Source organism: Eleginops maclovinus, chromosome 4, assembly GCF_036324505.1.
Source record: "Eleginops maclovinus isolate JMC-PN-2008 ecotype Puerto Natales chromosome 4, JC_Emac_rtc_rv5, whole genome shotgun sequence".
NCBI classification, from domain to species: Eukaryota; Metazoa; Chordata; class Actinopteri; order Perciformes; family Eleginopidae; genus Eleginops; species Eleginops maclovinus.
Genome location: NC_086352.1, coordinates 24853861 through 24869330, shown reverse-complemented (window position 1 = coordinate 24869330; position 15470 = coordinate 24853861). Strand labels below are relative to the sequence as shown.

The window sequence follows — 15470 nt, the reverse complement described above, 5'->3', positions numbered from 1 at the left end:
TTGACTTACAAGTTCCTGATAGGAAAACTTTGTCTATAAAGCTCATTCTGAATTAATATTTCTTTAAAGGTCAAAGAAACTAATTTAGTTTAGCCAGAGGATTCACATAAGCTAACTGCACACCTGTTTTGGCAATAGTAGACTACATGACAACAATATCAAGTGCTTAAAGGGGAAAAAGGAAAACAAGCAAAGCAAAAAAAACCTATTTCATTAGATTTATAATGGAATGCAGGGGGGTTGTTTAATTTCATTTTCCTTCATATTTGATCAAATGGATTACATCAAGAAATAAAAATTGAATTGAATGGAAGTTTGAAGAAATAAACTTATACTTATAAGACATTTCTCACATTTAAAGTGGGGACATATTCATGTATAACCAATATACATTACATATTTCCTGTTTTAGTGTAATTACAATATTTTTTTTTGCAATTTCTGTATTTTGACACTCACGTAATGTACACTCTAATAATGTTCTACATATTGGGTCTCAATGGAATTGTAAATGTTCATTTTTTTTTCAACAAGGTATTTTCTGTTTCTTAATTCATCCATGCTACTTGTATGAAAATGGAAATCCTACTAAAAATCAAGAAAACATGAAACCACTGCCCAAAGCTTAACCAATCAAGACTTATTTTGTACATCTACCTGTTTAATATTTCCAGGAAAATGTGTTCTAATGCAAAGTGGTTACAAAAATAAAGCACATTCTTACGTAAAGATGACATGAAAAAGAAACTACACGTACAAATGCTGAATAACAAAATAAGGAGAATACAACTTGAATGTCTGTGCTTTTCTGTCATTGCTAAACCAAATTTATCAAAAAGATGTATGGTTAATAATATCTGACAGTAATTGCATGATTCAATTCAGGTACTGTACATGTGTACATAGATGTCATTAGTCATGTACAGGCAGTGGACAATCTCTGCAGCAGGTCCAGATGAGTTACTTTGGGCTGAAGAACTTTAAACTGGTATGGAAGAAATCGAGTAATCAACATGATTCTAGCATATACATCATAGTAGAAAACACAAACAAAGCATTTTTGTATTTTCTCAACCTTTACCCACTCTAACGTCTTTGTCATTTTGTAACAACTCAGATTGTTTTTATTCAATGCTCTAATATGTATTTGTGATATACTAACAATGTGCCAATACTCCTGGTAAATGACCCCAGTCATCAATAGTGGTATTTCTTTTAAAAAACAGTTTTCCAACTGTACAATGCATTGTAGTGCATCAAAACATTATCCAACATGCATTCATAAACATAGGCTGTTATAGACTGGAATGACTTAAATATGTCTATCATCTAATGTAAACTATAGACAATGTTACTCTAGGGCAGTACCTCAGTGTCAAAAACGGATTAAGCAAGAAACATAAATATATACTACGGCCAGGTTAATCTCCTGCTTTATACCATCTTTCAGTTAGGAACATAACAAGGAATTATGCCAAATAATGTTGTGTAAATGCGGCAGCTTATTATATCAAAGACCTGTACAAGATAAGAGAATACACTATGGTTAAAAATAAAAGAAATGGATGGAAGTTTCTTGTGTTCAAAATTGTCCTCTCAGTTTGTGGTCAAGAGGTAAAGTGTTCAAAAAAGGCAGTTGGCGTCTCTTAAAGGTCTCCTTCTTCATTAAGCTATTGCCTTGGCCTCCGGCAGGAACGCCTCCCAAAACTTTACAATCTGGAACACGATATGGACAAAAAGGATGAAAAGCCAGTTAAAATGTGTAGCGGACACTCAATTGCTTTCTATAATACTAATTATAACCAGTATTTTAAAGTAGTAGTAATAATAATAATAATAATTGTAATGTTAACAACATGGATGTGTTTTAATAAAAGGAACCCATTATTAGACATGAATAAAATAAAGAGTACTGAGTAATATTTACATGATAAATAAAATACTTGATATAGCTAAATGTTTACCCGTTGTTGAGACTGCAGCATTGCATCCAGATATTTCATTATCTGGCTCTTGAAGTCCTTGGCTTTTTCTTTCTGAAAAGAAAAGTTCATATCTTAAGCTCCTTGACAATTTAAAAACCCAGTTTCTGGCAGAACTATACTACTATTACTATTATTCCTATATTATTTTGTTGAGACACTAGATTTGAACAATGTGCTAATAATAACCCTAATATTCTGGTTCTGATAAAAGCCTCTTTCCTGATAGAGCTGTTCTTTATGGACAATGGATAAAACATGTTCACAGGCAAAAAAAAAGTCAAATTAAATATACTATGATGCCAAGTTTGAATAAGATGATAAAACATTCAAATGTTCGATTTTTTGTATTATAAAATCAAACATACCTCAAACCTGAGAACCTCCTTGCGTACAGTCATGCCAAGCCTGTCAAAATCTCTCTCATACTGAGTAACCCTCGACTCCCACTGAGGACAAACATCAGGACAAAACAAGTATTAATATATTTATATTTTCAAGTATGCAATATATATATAACTGTGATAATATTATAACACATGATTCACTTTTGAAACACTAAACAAATACAGATAACTCTAATGCCTACAGACGCCGATCACACAGGGTGTCTTTTTATAAAAAACAAAAAAAGGATAACGTAAAATTTACAATTTTTCCCTATTTATCTTTTTGGTTGACCAATAAATTATTATTTCCTGTCTATACAATCTCAGAAAAAGGGAAATAATGCCTATAAGTCAGCTGAACAGTAATGAAAGGGTCTCATATTCCTTTTAGGTCAAATACAATGATCTTTAGCCTTATGAATTAACATTTAAACTGTTGCGAAAGGACTTTTACGGCTCATGCCTGATTATAAGTTAACGCACAATGCTTGTGTTGGTGTAAAACCTGAGGTGTGGCTCAGTGCAGCAGCAGCACTCTGTGTTTGTTACCTCAGTGATCTCTTCTTTGGCCTGCTGCAGTTTGTCTGGCTTGTTGGCCCACAGCAGCTTGGCCTCAGCTTCTCTCTTCTTCTGGAGTGTGCTCTGAGCCTCCTGCCATCGCTGCCATGCCCGCACACGCTGGTCAAAACACCCCTGTGGAGACCCAACAATTTATCATGATATTTACCAAACAGAGAACAAGTAGCACTGTTGAAAATACTTCAAAATTGCAGAGATGATTTTCATATCAGGCATTACAAACTGGGATCAGGAACTACTCAAGCTATACTTGTCAGGCCTTCTTGCAACTGAAGAATCTCTATCTGATATTCCAAGTCCTGTAAAACTATAACTCTGCAGCTGTGAGCTTACGCGCATAGCACCCAGCAGGCGGATGTAGTCGGCCAGCAGTTCAGCAAAGATAAAGAAGTCGCTGGCTGCCTGCTCCTGATGCAGCTGCTCCATCTTGTCCTCCACCTCTGCCAGCTGGGACAGGGCCCGCGACAGAGCCGTGTTGTCCTCAGAGTTTCCCAGCATGGCCATACTTTTGGCAAATACTGCCGTGCTCCCACACAGCTCTGGGTTTGAAAAGGAAACATTTTCAGCTCGCCTCTTTCACCAGAAAAGACCAGACTGCTGAACTGTACTCTGTTTCCTGAAATGAAACTATTTGATAAAATAAACATATCAAGACAGACAGATGTAGCTCACCCTTCCTGTGGTTGACCAGGGAGTCGACCACGGCCTGAAGCTTCTTCAACTGCTGCTCCTCGTTTTCCATCTCCTGGAACTTGTCCTCAAACCACTGAGAAACACGGCCAAAAATGTCCCAGTCAAACAACTTCATCATGTCTAGAATGGCAGGTTTGTTTGTCCTGCTATAATTTCAAGTAAAACCATTACAACAGTACAATAGTTTGTAAATATTGAGTACAATTCCAATTCTAAGGTTATGGTTAAACAATAAAATGCATCTTCATATGCAGGCTACATGCACAAAAGCCTCCTGAAAACACTCTGCGGAGGTCCCCTTACAGTGTCAGACTCATTCATCTTGATGGTCATCTTGTTGACAGCATCTGATGCCTTATTGATCATTTTGAGGAAGCCAGCTCCACTCAGCGCCTGGGTGCTCACTGCTCTGGGTAACTGAAAACAAACACAGACAGGACTCGGAAGTCATTATACAACTAATTGCAACCCTACGGTCTATGATTTCAATATAAAATCTGTTTAGAACAGAAAAGCACTTAAAGCGCCTACCTCCTCTCTCTCCAAGAAATCACGGACATCAGGGTCCTGTAGTAACGATGGGTGAGACACTACTCTCTGAAGATATCTACAAAGGACAGTAGAAGATAAAGTGAGTAAGAAGAAGTGGTGCCCTAAAACCAACAAATCAAACATGCACAGAAAAATATTGATTAACATTATTTAAAAAGAAATATTTAATATGATTATTATTTATTAAGCAACATCATGCTTGACTTAAAACATTGCATTTTTTCTATATTTGTAGAGCAAAATTTAACAAATAAATATATCAACATAAATTGACTGAAATCAGCAGCAACTTGGTAAAATATTGTTGAAATTACATTTTAAGTGAAAGCGTTTGGGAATTACCCTAAACAAAACTCCATTATTTGATGTATACATGTACACAGAATTTAATTTAATACATCATTAAATTAAATATTTTATAAATAATGCATCATTTTCTCTGATAACAGATCCAGCTATCTGAGTATGGATGCCTCCCTATTAAAAACGTCAGTGTATCAAACGTGATGATCCTTGCCTCTCCAGAGCGGCTCTTCTTCTCTCCACAAACTCTACAGATGACGGGTCGTCCATTCCCACCTTCACTTTGGTCATTCCTGTTGGTCAAACCACAGTTACCAAAAGACACAACGAAGTGAACAAAACAAAGATACAAAACGAATAAAAGAAGGACCCACCGACGACACTTTTCTCGGGTGGTGGTGGAATAATGAAGCCATGGAGCGATTGCTTGACGTTCAGCTTCTCATAAAGACCCAGGAAATCACTAAAGCGCCTTCTCACAGAGAAGGTTTTATTCCTGAACATGGCCAAAGAGGTCTGAACAAAGAGAAACGGATAGAAAACAAAATACTTAGATACAAAAGTGAAGATTTAGACATATTAGCGTGTTCAAATAAAAGCTATACCACAGACCCTGGTGGATACTTTGTAGGCCACATATGCACCCATTCCATCTCCTAGAAGGAAAGAAACATTGGAGATGAGAATACATTTGATACAGGCTGAAATGTATATGCATTTTAAAGATGCTCAACTGAGCTTGAACAATACAAAAGTAACTATTCAGTGTCAGGATTATAAACATCTGAATAACTATAAATTGCAGATAGCTGTATCATAGTTGAAAGTAGTAGTAAGAAAAAAAGGCACTGACCAACTTTCTCAGGGTTGGTGACGGCAACATCAATATCAAAACTATCCTCTGCCTCGTCTTCCTCCATCTGCATTTAAAAAAAACACAACTGGCTGTAACATACAGGTGACTTTGTGATATAACAGTAGTTATTACAGATAATTGCATGCATACAACCGTAACCTCTACCTGCTCCAAAGAGGTGGGCTGCAGGGATGCAGGGCTCTTAGTGAACGAGGAGGCAGGACAAGGGCCGGAGGAGGAGAGCTCCTTCGGGGCAGAGCCTCCGGGCGTGTTTGTGCTCAGCTCCACATGCGCCTCTGAGGAAAGTTAATAATCAATGCATGCTTTTCTTAATTTCAAATTGAAAAGTAACTGAAATATTTTACGAACATTTGCCAAGTGCTTTGTATGTTGATCACTCCTTATGGAGTCCTTACTTTGACTTGAGATCTATTTATAACCACATCCCGTTTAAAGTCAATCTTTCTTTTTTGTCATTATTTACTGCTGTCATTACGTATCTGTATTTCTGGGTTGGTGGTGTGTCAGTGTGTTTTGGGGAATGAGTTCTTGAGTTTTTCCTTTACTTTGTGTTAATCTTGTTTTATTTTTTTGTGTACTGTATTTTCCTTTGTTGCTGTACACATTTGATGAAGAGCAAAATAAGTTGAACTGTAATGGAATATACAACAAATTAGAGGAATTTAAAAGTGCTTTTCACTAGAGCCTGTTATTATAATTAAGTTTTGATAAAAAAACAAATCAATTACCAATGTTGTCTAAGAAGAGTGCTGATAGTGTTTGTATCGCACAGTATGACCTGTAGTAACACAGATGCAGCAGAAAAAAACACTAGATCCTACATTTCCCATAATGCAACTCAAAACATCTTTCATTAGACTTTAGTTGTAGCCTAAACTGAGATAATGTCATCAAAAGAGATTGTCTTGTGACAAGTTAACATTACTTGAAAGCAGAGCATGTAGAAAAATGTCTCCTTACCAGCAAACAGGTCGTTGTCATCATCAGAGTGAACTCCGTTGGATTTGGCAGTTGTGCTGCCAGCCTCCTCCTCGCTGAACAGATCTGGGGGCTGTTCATTGACATTATCAGGCTGAGAAACTCCTCGACTCACAGCTACAGGGATACTCTGCAGGGAGGAAGGACACGTCTTAGAGATGAGCATCAGAATCACCAGTTAGCAGAAAGAAAGTACATCTACACAAGCAGAGATTGTCACAATTAACTTTAGCCTTTTTTTATGCCTATTTATACTTCAATGGAAATATTTTACTTTTCACACACTACTCCATTTGTCTCATAGCCCCAATAAGTTGGTAATTTACAAATTAGCTTACAAAATATCCAAAGGGAATTTCTATGCAATTCTCTGTATTTTCTACAAACCAAACGATAAATCAATTAAGTGAATACAATTATTATAACTTGCAGTTCTATAAAAAAAAGGCAAAATGAACTCCACCTAAAGCACAGACAGTAAAAATATTCCGTTTACAGTAATGCATGTGCTAATAATCCAATTATATAATAAATAATAGTATGTACTACTACAAGGGCCATGTTAGGTAGGCCTACTTAAACTCGCTACACTGGCTGAGTAACTGATTATTAGTTAAGTGGTAATAGTTGTTTTACTAAGAAAGATTTTAAATTCAGAATTTTTATTTTCATTGGAGTACTGAAAGGATTTGAGTATTTGGTTGTAGTTATTTTTTTCTGGGGGGACAGAGCCTTTTCTGTCGCTGCCCGGTCCCTCTGGAACTCACTCCCCAAAAACATCTGTGACTGCCCCGACCTCACCATGTTTAAATCTCAAATCAAAACTCACCTTTTCAAAACTGCTTTCAATCTGTAAATTAATGGCGTTTTTAAAATATATTAAGTGTGTTGCTTCAATTATGTTTTGATGAATTGTACCTCTGTAAAGTGACTTTGAGTTTTTAGAAAAGCACTCTATGAATATAATGGATTATTATTATTATATAGTATTTACGCCAGCCCTGGTAAATAATACACAAACAAGTGTCATTATGAGAGCAGCAGCTGGGTTAACCGTCAGTTGTCTGAGGATCATTATAATGGTTAACAGACAGAGATCATGAAAATAACTTGAACACCAGCCAGTCAATCGCACATCAAAACAAGAGCACCTTTATATCAACACTTAAACAGCGGGAAAGGCTTAAAGAAGGCCAAAATCAACCATTACACTTAGTAGGTACGAGTCAAAAGTGTTCAATGTGTGATAACACTAACTTCGGCTAACTTTATGAATCAATATAGCTGTTATTTTAAATACAAAGTCTGACCTAATTCCTTGCATCTGACAGTTAACTGCCAGTTATTTTGTCTGCGGTGAATGCAGGTCAGATGAGATGAAGCGGCAGGCTCCCTGCCTCGCTCACTTTTAAAGCTTATAATACTGATAATAATTCATACAAATGAGATGTAAACTCACGTTATTGACAAATATGTCTTCTCCTTCGTCGCTGTCCCCATCTGCCATGTCAGGCGTTACTGCTCCCGTCTCCTCCGTGGCAGGGAGAGGAGGAGGAAACCGATCTGAGCTGGCCGCCATATTCCGTGTTGTGAGAGTGACCGGAAGTGCATGCAGCGAAGATACTCCTGCAGCGACACCTGGGGTTTACCAGGCACCACGGCAGAGCAAAGACGGTGTTCCAGCAGTTTTACACCTACTACTTCCAAGAATAGTATTTTTTATTTATTTATGTATATTATATATCACAACTTTTAGTCCAATCCTTAACATCATTCATTTGAAACAGAGCTTACACCTTTTGTATACCTTTATACACCTTCATTAACATTCCACATTTCTTAGCCAACTTAACGACTATGTTTTGTTTATATTATTGTTGGACATTTCATTTAATTGTCTGAGAGTGTTTGCCTCATTTCAGTAATGCAATCATTTAATCCTGATCAACCATGCACATCACTTCGAAACGGTCCTAAATAAAACGGCAACAAGTCTGCCCTTATTATGCAGTTGTTGGCTTCATGGTATCAATATGAAATATAAAATCAAACCTAAAGACTTTATTCAAAGAAAGGTGATTATGATTCACATTGTGCACTTTTTTACTTATTTATAATTACTGACCAGGAAAAGACCCCATATTTATTCAGAGATTCAAATAAATAAAAGGAAGATGCTTTGTTTGCCTTTTATAGTTTTGGGCTCAGGAGGCTGCTGTTTTACAGTACTCGAGAGCTTTTATATATAATACAAAAGTCAAATTGAAATGTAAAAATGAGGAAAATCCAAATGTTTAGACCAAAGAGAATACAGTATATTATGTGAGTTATTCTATTAATCATTCAAAGACTTAAGTCAGTTTCGCTGCAACTTACCTGACGTGACAGGGACAGGTGGGAGAACTTCTTGCTCACATTTTGTCTGCATAAAAAATTTGAAAGAGGCCATTAAATGAGGACCCAGATTCATAGCACAGATCTACATTGTATATGCAGTTGTGCCAGTTGTTGATTAATATGCAACAGTGAGTTTATGGTGGTGAAACTGTATGAGCTGTAGATAAAACCAGATTTGCCTTATTGATATACTTTTCCCAGTGTAGTGAGGTATAGTCGTATCATAGTCTTACACTTTTCCTTCTCAAGGCATGTAGTCTGCCATGATTTATGTACAGCAGCAGAATGCTGTCATGTGTGACTTTACATGTATATCAATCTTTTCAAATTGAAGGTTATTTCCAGCCATCCTGGTTAAACAATATAAATACCAAAGCCCCCTTCTGTAACTTCAAACACTCTCACATGACATAACAATATGCCAAATGTATTTGAATAGCTAAACCGAATAATTTTCACCTTTAGATCTTTGCAACACTTTCAGAAAACGGTTTACGTAAACTTAGATGTCCATGGCAGTTTCATTTAATATGAAGCAACACTTTTTTGTTTAAAGCTGCATCAACTTGAAACTTAATGGTACTGATTATCAGCCAAATTATGGAGTCAGTTAAAGCACATAGCCACTTTTTATCCAGTCTCACATGATGAGAAAACCACAGCTGGGAATCTGATCAAACAATTAAAAGACATCAAAACTTTTCCTTCAAGCAGCTGCACATACTGCAGTACAGTATAAACCTAAAAAGAGGTCTAATAAAACATACATTTAATCACTTTAATTTAAACTTAAATCACCATCATTAATTGATATTCTATATTTGCAAAGTATGCTGTTAAAAACAGTGGAGTAAAAAGTATAATATTGTTGTCTAACAGAAGTTTAACGTAGCATTAAATATATTTAGTAATGAAGTACAACTACCTTTGAAATTGTACTTTAGTTATAGTACTTTTGTAAATAGTTTTTACTGTCCACTGCTGCAAATTAATAACTAATTCCATGTTAATACCTTATAGGCAACCTGATCATGACCGTCACTAACTGGTGGGCTGTTGGTTTGATTCCTGGTTGCTGCAGTCTACAAGAAAAGTGTCATTGGGCAATATACTGAATCCCTAATAACTCTGCCAATGCAAATTCATTTGTAAATTTATCCAGGTGGCACCTTGTATAACGGGTGAATGCTGGCTTCTTTTGTAAAGCATTTTATGTGGTCTCCAAGTATAGAAAAGAACATTATAAGTGCATCATCTACCATCACGTGTGGTGAAAAGAAGACGAGTAGAAACATTTACTTTGTTAGTATTCATAATAGTTTGTATACACAATGTATAGGAGCACCAATAAAAAAACATATTTTTTTCCAATCCTTTTTTTCAACGTTTTTTAAAAAGCCACAGATTTTTTTTCTACAGAAAGCAAAGAAAGCTCTGTACATGAACAAGCAACAACAAAATTCCTCATCATGAGCTGCAAAGTAAACAACTCGGCTGCTCAAATTCATTTTCATCTCTGAAGCAAAAATAAAACAAAAACATAAAAAAAAACAAGACCAGCTGCCTGCTGCTTACCTAGGACACTACATTACACAAACAGCTTTTTGATATTTAAAACACAAGATATGTATAAGAAATGTACTTTTCAAAAATTGTGAAAAAGTGCAATACAGGTTCAACTGTTTACCACTCAATAGATTATTTCCCAAATGGAGTCCGGTCCTTTTTCTTCCCCCTTTGTTTTCAATAATTTTTTCCCCAAAACGTGTTCCTCGTTTGTATCCATAGTTAAAATCTCTTACAGATATATTGACATTCATGACGATGTACATTTATGAGAAACATGGTATTCACAAAAGTAGAGCAAATTACTATGATTGCAAATGACAAATTCTTTGGGTAGAGGGTAATGAAAAACTAGTTTCTTAGATGAACTTTTTTTTTCTTTTTACATCGGATTTGTGTATAGAACAAGCTTCTTTTTTTCTTCATACAAAAACTACCATGTAAAAAAAAAATCTGGGAGTCCCATTTAAAAGGCCAACATCTTTGCATCTTGTAAGATTTGTTGAAGAATCAGCGCATTTGATGAAGAACAGCAGGAAAAGAAACAGCGAACACACGATGCTGTGGGAAAACGCACACGTGGTAGAGCATTACGGACACCTAAAACCAAATATTGGTTTTTGGGAACGACACACGCTTTTGATCACTTCTCATACAAAAGATAACTGGTTTGTTGCAGGTAACTGATTGAGTGATTAATGGGTGATTTCTTCTTTTTGCAGAGGTGGGGGTCAGCGCCCTGAGTCCTAGGTACCCCTGACCTGAGAGGGGATACTGTCACACAGAACTACATGGAAACGCAGCACACCACCGAGCAACATCCGCGAAAGCCAATACGTCTCCAACATACAAAAAGGTTGGTAAGGCTTTTAAAACGGAGCTCCCACATCAAACAAAAGACTGAGAGAAAAAAAAAACGTTTTTAATATACATAGGGGACAACACTATGCCAGAGAAGAATGTACTGTAAAACACATCCGGCTTCTCTCCCCTTTTAATATGAAAACTGAGCTTCAGGACTCACTCGTAATCCCAACTTTCATCCAAAATAACAATAATGAAACAATGGGAAACATTAAAAGAATGAGGCAGTTTAAAAAAAAACACAACATATGTACATGTTTATAAGGATATGTGTGTAAAAAAATAATACAATAACAAAAATAATAAAAAGTCATGGCACAATATATGACACAAGGGGATAAAAACAAAATAAAATGACAAGGTTTATGAATGTAGGCTTGTAAAGGGGGAGGGGGGGCTGATATCCAATGTTCACTTCACTGAAACGGCCCAATAGATATACAAAATGCACAAAGAAAACACTAATCAAACAAACACTGTGTGTAGACTGCGCCGCATGAGCACCAACATCAAAACCAGCATATTTTTGGACTTTCTCTTTTGACTTGACTTTGAAACAGTTGTCTCATCTTGAGCAAACGTTCGCCACAAAAAACCTTACGTACATATTTTTGCTGAGGAAAAAATTCACAATCTTCCGGTTGAAAGCGACCAATGTTTTAAAGTTCATTGTCTCTGAGAATGGTTCTTCATATAAAGATGAAGCGTGTCACTTTGTCTTCCTTCTCATGGCAATCTCCTTCCTGAGACTGAGCAAGGTAAGCCGAAAAACGTTTCAGTCTGGAGTTTGTTTGTTTTTTTCTGCAGGGGAACGTGAGAGTTTGTTTTGGGCACAAGAAGCTATTTTGTGTCCACCAGCATCTGGGTCCCAAGGTTCCTGTTTGGGTGTGTTTGTTTGACTTTAGAGTGTGTGTTTTTCCGTGTGTACGTGTGGATGACAGAGAAAGTGTGTGTGTAGGTGTGTGTGCATGCTCATGGCGCTGTGGTGATGGCGTTGAGGTCCTTCATGAGGCCCTCGAGGTGGGCCATCTCCTCGGTCAGCTCGTCGGGTTCGTAGCTCTGAGGGAGAGGAACAGGGTTACTGCGAGGGGCGGGGGAGGGGCAGGGTGCGAGGGAGGCAAGCACCTGGAGGCAGGAAGGGAGGAAGGGAGGAGAAGAGAGGAAAGGAGAGGAGGAGAGGGTCAGTCAGGGATCTTTCAAAGAGGATGGGGGGGTTGTATGGGTGGGGTGGGGCGAGCTGGGGGATGGGTCAATGCGACTGAAGCGTTGTAAATGGCAGAAACAAAAAGAGGCAGCAGACAAAAGCAAAACATCCAAAATAGACATCAACAGATGTTCAACAGCCAAACGGAGGAATAAATAAATGGTAATAAATAAAGTCATTCCAGTCATGGGTCATGTTAAAATTAGTTGTTAGAATTTAAATAAATTGATCAAAAGGCAGGCAAAAACGGCACAACAAAACGGTGAGATTGAAGATGGAAAGAATAAAAAGAGAGAAAGAACAAACAGAAAAATGTGGTTAAAACCAATGTCCAGTGGAAATCAACCGTATAATCCAGTGCCGAAAGAAAAAACATGGATTTGGAAGGAATGTGTGACTGGTGTACTTTTAAAAGACAAGACTAAATAGTTACCAACATTAGGCCTGACAATAAGACAGTCTGCATTTCTAAAAGCAGCCAGTGAGGGGCGCTATACTCACGCTGTCCACATCTTCCAGCATCTTGCTGGTCTCTGGTATGTCAGGGGTGTTTGGCACGGTGACAATCAATGGTGTTCGTGTCCTTCCTAGTGTTCCAATAGAGGCTGTTTTAACAACATGGGGGTGAGTAGGAATCCCTGAATGTGACAAATTTAAACATGTGCACAACAGTCAGTGAAGGCAACAAATGACAGTAAATCTAAAGAAGTGCTCTTGGAAGTTTAAGAAATACGATAGCCTTGAGTCACTTTCTTCTGCTTTAATACAGCTTTTTCTTAACTGGACAACATGTATCCGCCAATTGCCTTGGAATGAGAATGAGGCTTTTTTTTTTTAGGACATCTCCAAGTAAAACACAATAAATTGATCACAAACAAGTATTGAATGTGTATTTTAAGTCTGATCAGAGCGGATTCATTTGTGTTATGGATTATTTTTTGTTACCGCAAACTATTAAAAAAAATCAATAAGCCGAACTGTTGCAAATGGGTGATGGTGAAATGGTGATTGTTTCTTCATTATAGTGAAAACACACACACACACACACACACACACACACACAATAAGCAACAAACCTAACAGTTAATTGTAAGAAACATTTTATGTGAGAATACATAACAGTTCACAATTCAAATGTTATGTCAAGCAAGTACTTGATGTAATGGTGTAATGCAGGTGAAACTATAAATAAATAACTTGATTATCTGTTAATTTTAATTCAACAATCTGTATCTAATGAATAATAATCACATGCTGCAACTTTGGGATTTCTTATAGATTCCTGGTGTGTGTGTTAAATATGAGGGTGTTTGCTCACCGGCCTGAGCATGCAGCGGTGGACTGGGCAGGGCAGACGACTCGTACGATGGATGGCTGCCGGCTGGGATTGCAGGCACGGCGAAGCTCTTTAGAGGATGGGCGTGGGCGTGCGGGTGTGCCGAGCGAAGGGGGGGCAGGTTGCTGGAGTAGCTGGGCTCCTCCTCTGTGGTGGAGGAACCGTGGTAGCTGCCCTCAGGGTCGACCATGATCTCCGAGGGGCAGGAGACCTGGGAGGAGGCGGTTGCTGGAGGGAGGGGCTCTGAACTGGGGGTGTTCCTCACCGACTCTGAAGGGGGGGCCGAGGGGGTTTAGAGAAAAATCACGAGCAGATGTTAACAACTTTTACATTCACAGGGAACGACAACCAACTTCATACTGTCCTTTTTCCAGTTAGTTAGAGAACTATTGCACTGCGCTAGAGACAATTATATTAATCTTTTCTGATGCTGGGAAAAGTCTTATAGCAACTTTGTTATTTTGTTCTTTACTATATAATTGAACGAATCATAACAAAAATCTGCTACTCAATTAAGTCATTTTACAGGAAAACAATTCCCAAAATGTACTTGATCTCAGGTTCTCCAATGTCAATATTTGCAAAAGCTGGGGCTCTGGGAAATTGTGATATGTATTATACCGTTTTTATGAACAATATACAGACTAAATAGTTGACTGAAAAATAACAACATCAACAAGTTGAAGCCCTGCAATGCAAACATACAACACAGTCAACAATAATCCATATGTTTTGTAGGTTGATTAATCCAAGACAGTCAAGCTCTCAGCTATTGATGCATTGCAACTGAAAAAACAGACAAAAAAGTCTGACGTGTTAAGTTGGAAAAAATTAGTAAAAGAGAGCATATAAAAACTTTTTCAGAAGGCAGGAAGTTCAGAAAAGAGAGGTTAGTAACAAAACCGTTGCAAACTCAAACATGAATGCAGCCAAATGGCAGCAGCATGTGAATGAATAAGAAAATGATTAAGATATGAATGAATATGACCAGTTTCTTTCTCTGTATTTCTCCTGCTACCCAGCAGGTTGCAGTGTCTCACCTGTAGAATCCACCCTCTCTAGATGGGAGATGGGGGTGGCACAGACGTGCGGGCGAGGGTGCCCGCCGCCCTGGTGGTACATATAGCTGCGTGTCGGCGACGCCAGGCTGCCCATGTGATAATGGTGGTGATGGTTATCAAGGGAATGGATGGGGTGAGCACTAATCACAGCTGTGAATGGAAATGGACATGGATACAAATACAAACAGGACGAGATGTTTAACGAGCTGTAAAATTGATGAATGGCATGAAAATAATGCTGGTGGGATACACACATGCAGTTGTAATACACACACTATTCTCTCTTTCTGTCAAAAAATGCAGGACGGCAGACAATCAGAATGATAAAAATGAATATTTTCTAGGCAGCATGACATGGAAAGATAGATTTTGAAATCTGTAATACATTGTGCTCTAATCAACACGTTTTATGCAAAAACTTTCCAGATCGACTGCTATCTGTGGATTATGAATTACTTATCACTCTCTCTCACACACTCACACACACTTACGCTGAGGTGGCTGTGCGTCAAAAGGCATCATCATTTTAGGCCTCATCCCTCGTCGGCCTGCTAGTGTAGACATGCTGTCCTCTGATTCGTGGCCTAAAAGGTACGGTGGAAACCAGCCAATCAGAAAGATTCTTTTTTTTGTTTTTTGTGAATGATCCATCGGTGGATCTTAGGATCCTAAATTAATTTTATATTATT

At 37.7% G+C, this 15470-nt stretch overlaps 2 protein-coding genes across 2 annotated transcripts in view; both read right to left on the bottom strand.

The window, feature by feature from the left end:
• Positions 1 to 619: 619 nt before the first annotated feature.
• On the bottom strand, positions 620 to 7970 carry LOC134863757 (sorting nexin-1-like). Its single transcript, XM_063882418.1, has 15 exons — positions 7813 to 7970; positions 6336 to 6483; positions 5520 to 5650; positions 5352 to 5418; positions 5111 to 5154; positions 4873 to 5014; positions 4713 to 4791; positions 4175 to 4250; positions 3947 to 4060; positions 3623 to 3716; positions 3284 to 3489; positions 2921 to 3064; positions 2351 to 2431; positions 1965 to 2036; positions 620 to 1716 (listed from the first exon to the last, which is right to left on the bottom strand). The coding sequence occupies exons 1-15, from the start codon at positions 7930 to 7932 to the stop codon at positions 1666 to 1668; spliced, it is 1569 nt and encodes a 522-aa protein (XP_063738488.1). The 5' UTR covers positions 7933 to 7970; the 3' UTR covers positions 620 to 1665.
• Positions 7971 to 10044: 2074 nt separating this feature from the next.
• The window catches only part of neo1a (neogenin 1a), a 151397-nt gene continuing 145971 nt past the window's right edge, over positions 10045 to 15470 (bottom strand). Inside the window, exons 24-28 of the mRNA XM_063881496.1 lie at positions 15273 to 15365; positions 14761 to 14931; positions 13703 to 13990; positions 12886 to 13022; positions 10045 to 12239 (exon numbers count right to left, since the gene is read on the bottom strand). Coding sequence (XP_063737566.1) covers positions 12153 to 12239; positions 12886 to 13022; positions 13703 to 13990; positions 14761 to 14931; positions 15273 to 15365 — 776 coding nt within the window. The 3' untranslated portion in view covers positions 10045 to 12152. The remainder of the gene's footprint in view (positions 12240 to 12885; positions 13023 to 13702; positions 13991 to 14760; positions 14932 to 15272; positions 15366 to 15470) is intronic.

Excerpts from the sequence above, each read along its gene's own strand:
- LOC134863757 (XM_063882418.1), bottom strand. The coding sequence starts at position 7,932 with ATGGCGGCCAGCTCAGATCGGTTTCCTCCTCCTCTCCCTGCCACGGAG. Across the intron at positions 6,484-7,812 it reads AAGACATATTTGTCAATAAC|AGTATCCCTGTAGCTGTGAG; the intron begins GTGAGTTTACAT and ends TCCTCCCTGCAG. Across the intron at positions 5,015-5,110 it reads CCTACAAAGTATCCACCAGG|ACCTCTTTGGCCATGTTCAG; the intron begins GTCTGTGGTATA and ends CTCTTTGTTCAG.